At 42.5% G+C, this 7500-nt stretch overlaps 1 protein-coding gene across 1 annotated transcript in view; it reads left to right on the top strand.

Annotated features, from left to right (window-relative positions):
- The window catches only part of gmds (GDP-mannose 4,6-dehydratase), a 144576-nt gene that overhangs the window by 12754 nt on the left and 124322 nt on the right, over positions 1-7500 (top strand). The window contains exon 4 of the mRNA XM_069152966.1: positions 54-163. Within this exon, the coding sequence (XP_069009067.1) occupies positions 54-163 (110 nt within the window). The remainder of the gene's footprint in view (positions 1-53; positions 164-7500) is intronic.

Raw genomic sequence — 7500 nt, 5'->3', positions numbered from 1 at the left:
TTTTTTTGTTGATAAAAACCAAAACGTGTCCGTTTGTCGTCTTTCTTTGACAGACATGAAGCTGCATTACGGCGACCTGACCGACAGCACGTGTCTGGTGAAGATCATCAACCAGGTGAAGCCCACCGAGATCTACAACCTGGGAGCTCAGAGTCACGTCAAGGTATTGTGGGAACACCCCCCCCCCCCCATCCTCACCCCTCCCAAATAAAATTCTCCGGAACTGCTGCTCATGGGTTTGCTTTGAAAAAGTACCACATAGGAAAACATCTACTAACGGTGACTGTCCTCTTCTGAAGTGTTTCATTCACATAGAAAAACATTTCCAGTAAAATCAGACAAGATCACACTAAGATGTATGACGCAATAACCTGACTTCATTATTTGGAAGTCCATTGTGGTAACGTCTTTCTTAGGTATTGTATTTGTGTTTTGAGCAGCAGTTGCTCTCTTTTTAAAAGCATAGTTTTTATTTCACTTCTTTATAGCAGCAGCCTCTTTTTTTTTTTTTTTTAGCCAATTTTTATTTTTGTGCTTTTAACTCCTGGTTTGGTCTCCAAGTAAAATGATTTGGCTGTTTAGCTGGTTGGACGTTTCATTTTCTTCACCAGCTCATCTCTAACTTTGACTGTTTACATGTTTGGTTTTGGAAATAGTCATTTTTCTACGGGTTTGTCCCGACAAGCGATCTCGTTCACGTCATCTATTGTTACGTGATTCAACTTCACATTTCTGCGACTTCGAGAACGATCACCTAACATCTTATAGCGAGTTTTATGTCTTTTGTAGATTGATTTTTGTTGCAAATTATTAAGAAATGCAACAACTGACTGACGCTTCAATCGCAGTAATCTAAAATACGAATAATTTGCAGTTGTTGGGTTTTAACTTGTGCAAAAGACGTTACGTGGTACGCAGTGGACGAGCTACCGCAACCGTTTAAAACCTTCATTTTCATGTGCTTTACTCTTGATTTTTCACCACGGCGACATCCAAACATCCAGTGAATTATTTGACTCCTCTCTGTCTTTTTTCAGGTTTAAACTTCGTTAAATGTCCCTTTAGGAAATATAATTATTGTGTCTGAGTACGGTGCGGACAGACCGCTGCTGGTAACGGTTAACAGCAGATGATGTTTAAAAGAAAAAAAAAAAAAAAAAAAAAAAAAAAGGGGAGTTTTTTTTAAGTTCTGGGAAGTGAGCTGTTCAATGTGCGGAGGATGCCGGAGCTGGTGGGGACAGGAAGTGATGTTTTCTTGGATCAGTCAGTGTGTGTGTGTGCGCGCCACAATGTCCCTTTTGTCTCGGAGCTTCATGGTGATCCCAGGAGATCCCTCGGCTCCACCCACCCCCTCTCCACCACCCCCTCCACCATCCTTCAGGCCCGTCCACACTGGGATCTGACACAGTCTCCAGGCAGCGCTGATCCCCCTTCGTGGTTTCACTGGAACATAGACCCAACTAGTTTAGTCAGATCATAGATAATAAGCAAGAGTCTCATTTAATGTGAACACGAGACGTTTCGATAATAGTAGTTCTGTAATGAATTCCTACCACAGTTCGACTCGGTTAGGTTCTAGTCTTTGGATTCATCAGTAAAAAGTGAAGAACAAGGTCGGCCTTCACTTTGCTTTCCTGGGTTTGGTTTCAAAATTACTAAAAACTGGCTCACCTCAGAAATCACTCGGTAAGTTTTGGCCACTTGGGGGCATAAAAAATAAGAAAAAATAAAAAAAAAACACCAACGCAAGCTTAAAAACACATTTTTGCCTTAAAATAAATTGTGGCTACTAAATGGTTGCTTGTTCACACTCGAGGACACCAGTCTTAGTTGTATGCGTTTAGGTAAAGTCAGTAAGTTTTAGCTACAGAAAACGAGGTGGGACACTCTCCCCCTCTAAACTGCATGAAAACTTGAGATTTGTTACGTAATGTGTAATTTTCTTTTCATTAAAATGGATTTTTATTAAATTGGTATCGAAACCAAGGTATCAAACTTTTAGCCCTAATTCACACGATTGGCCAACAGAGAGCAACATTTTCCATTTTAGGAGTTGTGTTTCTGGCCACTTTATGAAAGGGATACCATAATATTGCCTCTCCTTGAAGCTCTGGTTTGGTCTCCACCAACTACGAAGAAACAATCCGTCACTTTAGATGACAACATTACAAACTTATAAATATGCTGAAAAACCCAAAACGACGAGCTAAAAACGGGCTAACAAGCTGCATAGAGTTGAGTAAATTCACTGTGGGGGGGGGGTGAAACTTCTGGTTCTGGTGATGTGACGTGGCCATTTGTACTCTTTTTTTTTCTTTCTTTTCTTTTTGAAGTCGAAAAAAAAATGCATCACGAGTGAAAACATAATTCCTCCTGACGGTCCAATATTTGTAAAAAAAAAAGAGAAAAAAAAAAGTGAATCGTTTGAGGAAAAAAAAAAAAAGTGAGAAGAAGAAGAATGACTCCCCTCCCCACTTCCTTTTTGTGGTCAGAGGCCGTGGCTCTGCTCCCACATGGAAGATCATCCTCAGACCACACACACACACACACACACACACACACACACACAGAAATCCCCCCCTCCCCCCCACCACCACCACCACCCTCCCCTTCCCCCCGTTTTACCTGTACGAGGTTCGCCTGTGTTTATTTGTTTCCACACCAATAAAACGAAAGGCTCTGGCAGCTCCTCGCCACATGGCGCCCCGCTCCGAACAGCTGAGCCCGCCGGGTTACTGGCAGCGGTGGTGTGGAGTCGTTTCCAGTCTGTCCCGCCACAGAGGGAAAAGAAAGATCACTCACACCGACGACTCGGCATCTCTTGTCTTGTTCCTTTCGCACCTGGTCGCTGCCGTCCTAACAGGGAATCCCTTCTCAGCGCCGGCCGGAGTTGCAGCTCTGCTTTGAGACGTGTGTGTTAGCGCGTGTGTGGGTGCTGGTTTCCGTTGAAGATAGTCATCACTGAGAAACAGAGCGAAGGTTATTTTCTGATGCTGCAGGGGTGTGGAGGGAGGACGGGGGAATAGTTGAACCGACTGCCAGACGACATGAGAGAGAGAGAGAGAGAGGTGGCCAGCTGCACAATCAAAAGATTTTTTTTTTTTTTTCCTTTTGGGACTTAAAACAGCAGAAGAGCTGTTAAGTTAGAATTTTTTTTTTATGCTCAGTTGTTTTAATCTAAAATAATATTCCAAATATGACCCAAAGGAAAGATGGGCAAAAGAGCTTGTTAATAAACAACAAACAGTATTTCTTTTTTTTAAATTTAAAAAAAAAAATAATATTGCCGCACACAAACTCCATTTATATATCCCATGGGTTCGGATTTAAGCCCAGTAACATCATCCAGTTGTGCTTTAATGCTGAAGATTGATTGTACGAACAGGGAATTAACTATGAATGAGCTATTAAGTCCCCTCTTCTTGTTTTTTTTTAGCAGAACAATGTTTGCTAATTTTACTCGCTGCCACAGTTTCAGCACAAAAATAATCAAATCCAGAAGCGCTTTTATGAGCCAGAGTGTTTAAGAGTCTGCAGCCACAGCAGCTGCTTTCAGGCACTTTTGGGTCGTGGAGCTAAATGCTAACAGTCAGCGGCGACGGTAAAATGCCAGCTGTTTTGTGAGTGTTAGCGTGCTAACATCGACTAATTAGCACTAAATTTCACAAGTCGAGTCTGCTGGAAGAAGAAGTCTTCAGCTTGCCATAAAATTTCGGCATGAAAGGTAAATTTTGAGGAATCACCGAAAGTCATTTGGTGATCAGAAATGTGCAGCAGATATCATAAAATCATAAGTAGGTTTTCATTCAATCAATCTTCATTACAGACTTGTTGGTCCAGGTAAAAAAAAAACAACAGAAATGCATGAAATGAGATAATAAAATACTTTTAAAAACCTGCTAAAAGACAAGTGTACCAATGTCTCCACAGCTGGGAGCTGGGTTAGCGTGAACTGTCTTTGTCGAAACAAGAAGGATTTCATTTCTGGAGTCATTTAAATTTATACGAAAAATTGCGTCGACTCCTTTTTGAAACATTTAGTTTAAAAAAAACAAAAAAACGTTCAACTTCTCAACACTGAGCTTCCGCAATCGACTATTTTGATGCCGAAAACTTAACCAGCTTATTTCCAGTCATATCGTCTCGTGTAGAGTTTCTTCTACGTGTTTCTGGTCTGAAACTTTTAAGAAATAACAGTAATGTGGTCAGAAATTCAGAAACATAGACTCTTTGGATGAACTGGACATCTTTGTTTTTATTTGATCAATTGTCCTGTTAAATAATAAGAGCAGTCTGCATTTAGAAAAAAAAGAAAACACAGCAGCTGCACAGAATGAATTATGTTCCTTTCTGACAAGAATAAGGATGATTTGGAAATTGCACTCCTGAAATATGCATGAACGACGACCCCGAATGGGGAAGTGCTCTCAGTAATCTGTTGTGCATCTGACGGTTCAACGTGATCCCGTTGTGTTTTCCCACCGAAGCGCTTTCACAGGAAGGCCGCGAACAAAAGCCCTCGCCGTCGCTCGCTTTTCTCTCTCCGAGCGTGAGTTGTCCCACCTGCAGCTGTCACCGAGCAGACGGCTGAATTATTAACACGCCTCGCTCCCGGCAGGGAGACGGATGGAGTTGGAGGCCGTGTGTCGGTGCGGTTCCAAACATTTTTGGTAGTTGTGTTTCTGGCCACTTTATGAAAAGTTTAATATTCCCTCTCCTCGTAGCTCTGGTTTGGTCTCCACCAACTACAAAGAAAAGAAATTCAGGCACTTGAGAGGGCAACGTGTCGTCTAAATGCCGGGCAGGTGCAGGTGTGCTTGTCAGAGCTTGTTTCCCGATGATAATCCTTCTTGGTGCTTTAAACAAAGACCAGCAGCCTTATAAACATGCTGGAAAAACAAAACGACGAGCTAAAGCGGGCTAATGAGCTCTGCAGAGATGAGTGACTTTTAGGGAGAATAAACCACACTTTCCATTTCATTGTTTTCGACGGCTTTTGAAGACAAAAGTGCAGACGGACTTCCTTCATCGTCCATCTCTGAAATTCCTCCTCAGAAAAGACTTCTCGTCATCGTCGTCCCGTTATCTTCCTCCAGCTCGCTCGCTCTGCGTCTACCCTTTGGTCTCTCCCCCCCATCCGGGTGTGCAGCGGCTCCCACGCCAGACACACACACACACACACACACACACTCACACACACACACACACACACACACACACACACACACACACACACACACACACACACACACACACACACACACACACACACACACACACACACACACACACACACACACAGGATTTAACACGCCTGTTTCCCCACAAAAGCCCCAGCGCTGTTTGTTCGGTGTGTTGATGCGTTTATAGGACCTGAAGCGGCTATTGTGCAGCCTGCCAGCAGTTTACTCTCCTACTCAGGCGCTAATCTCCGACGCTTAACTACAGTCCGTCGGGCTCGTTGCGCAATCATCGTAACTCGTTAGTGTAGCGTGTGCGGGTAGATGATAGTGCAGCGTTTACACTTGCATTTCCCTTTTTTTTCTTTTTTTTTTTTTTTAACCGTGAAAGGTTACATGGCAATTCTGCTAAAAAAAAACAAACAAAAAAAAAACACATTAATTTTATTAATTCAAGTTTTTTTTGTTTTTTTTTAAATTCTTGGGAACGTATCAATAAGATATACCTTTATTGTCATTGTAGGTATTTTTTGAAAATGTTGTGTCTTAAAACAATACATGAAGCGTTTCATGCACACGCGCACATTCATAATTAATGATAAAAGTCAAATACAAGAATAATAAAAGCAGGTGGCATCCTGTCAAAACGCTGCATATGAAATATGGCCGATGATGCAAATAAAACAGACTGAATCAATAATAGCTTGGTAGTAAAAACAAAGTAGGCAAAATTCAAAGAATAAAATATAGACAATGAGTTAGTTAAAACAATATAATACAGCCGTAACGTACGAGTTGATAGAAAGTTGAGGCAGGAAGGCGTGTTGAAGATCGTTCTGGGAAGATGGAGGCATTAAAACAAAAGGCTCCATAGTTCGGTTCGTACTCTGGGATTTAAGAATAAGCACAACCGAGTTTTCCAGTGAAAAACAAAAACGGATCGTTTTCAGATGAATTGAAGCAATCGTGCTCCTTCGTGGGTTGAAATGATTTTCGTAGGGATAATGAAATGCGTATTAGATCATCAACAACGCGTTGACATTCATAACGAGTAAATATTTTCTGGAAATGTGTTGTTGTTGTTGTTTTTTTTCTTTGTTTGTGTTTTTTTTTCTACCGGAGAGACTTCGGTGCATCTTATATGTGCCCGTAAAACTGAGGTCGTGAGACGTTAAGTGTTATTGTTGCGTCAACGGCAAACCCATTAGCAAACCTCAAAACATGTCTGTTCTTGAAAGGTTGACAGTTGGGAGACATTTGTTGTCATCACAGAAAGTAAATCCCCCAATAAGGTAAACAATCCCCGTTAGTTCATTAGTCTTAAAAAATAAGATGCCTTATTCATGAAAACATTTTGGCGCCGTGGGAAGTCAAACCCGTTAGATTATCTCAACAAGACGTCGTCCCGCCTACGATAAAGTCGATATTTGGAGAAACGTGGTTTCCCCCTGACAGCAGCTCTTAATTTTGTTGCCATCCTTTTTATTTTTTTAAAATTTTTTTGTGTGTGTTTTGAAGCCGAAAACAAGATTATTCTTCGAGTCCACCGAGCGACCGTCGTTCCCCGCCGAACCGCCTCGGTGAGTGATGAGCGGTCTCCGTCTCCGTAACAGCCCATTGGCCGGGTTTACTCACTCTCTGATTGGTGTTTACATTAGCTGCCGTCCAATCAGTCCTCAAGTGTGTATCTCACAGGGATCAAATCATGCGTGTGCGCCCCCCCCCCCCCCCCCCCGCTATCCCCTTCCCCCAACTCGAAGTATGTGTGTTTTCTGTCTCGGAGGACTCATTAGCAGCGTGTGTGCGGTTTACATGTATTTTTAAGGGTGCCAATGTTTTCCATTGTTGTTCAAATTGCCCTTCAGGATCCAGAGTCCTGGTGGTTTTCAGGGCCGAATGGGAGCTGCAGTATAATCTCCGCGCCCACATCTTCTCATGCCTGCGAGCCCTATTGAACGAGCAGAAGCGTATAGCGTTGGTGGCCTGGTAGTCGGCGGTCAGAATATAGCTCCTTATTCCCCCCCCCTGTTTGGAAAAAGGTTAGGCCTTCGTACGCGGCAGGCAGCCTGCCGGGGACCAGATGGGTTTAAAAAGAAAAGAAAAAAAAAGTGAACTTTAGCTTAAGAATAGACTCCCGCGTGCCAAGAGAAACAAGTCTGCGCTTTCCCCTCGTTCGGAGTCAGGGAATGTTTTGTGGTTTGGTGCATTGTGGGTCAGATTTGTTGCTCCACTCATGACTCAGTTTTTTTTTTTTTTTTCTGTTTTCCAGAGCGAGAGGTTGTAACACATGGAAACATGTCAGTTTGGGAGAAAAGATAGA

Source organism: Embiotoca jacksoni, unplaced genomic scaffold (assembly GCF_022577435.1).
Source record: "Embiotoca jacksoni isolate LCO1_2020_lvr unplaced genomic scaffold, fEmbJac1.0.p SCAF_19, whole genome shotgun sequence".
In the NCBI taxonomy this organism is placed as follows: Eukaryota; Metazoa; Chordata; class Actinopteri; family Embiotocidae; genus Embiotoca; species Embiotoca jacksoni.
Note: the sequence above shows the minus strand (reverse complement) of the source record. Positions and strands in the feature narration are given on the sequence as shown.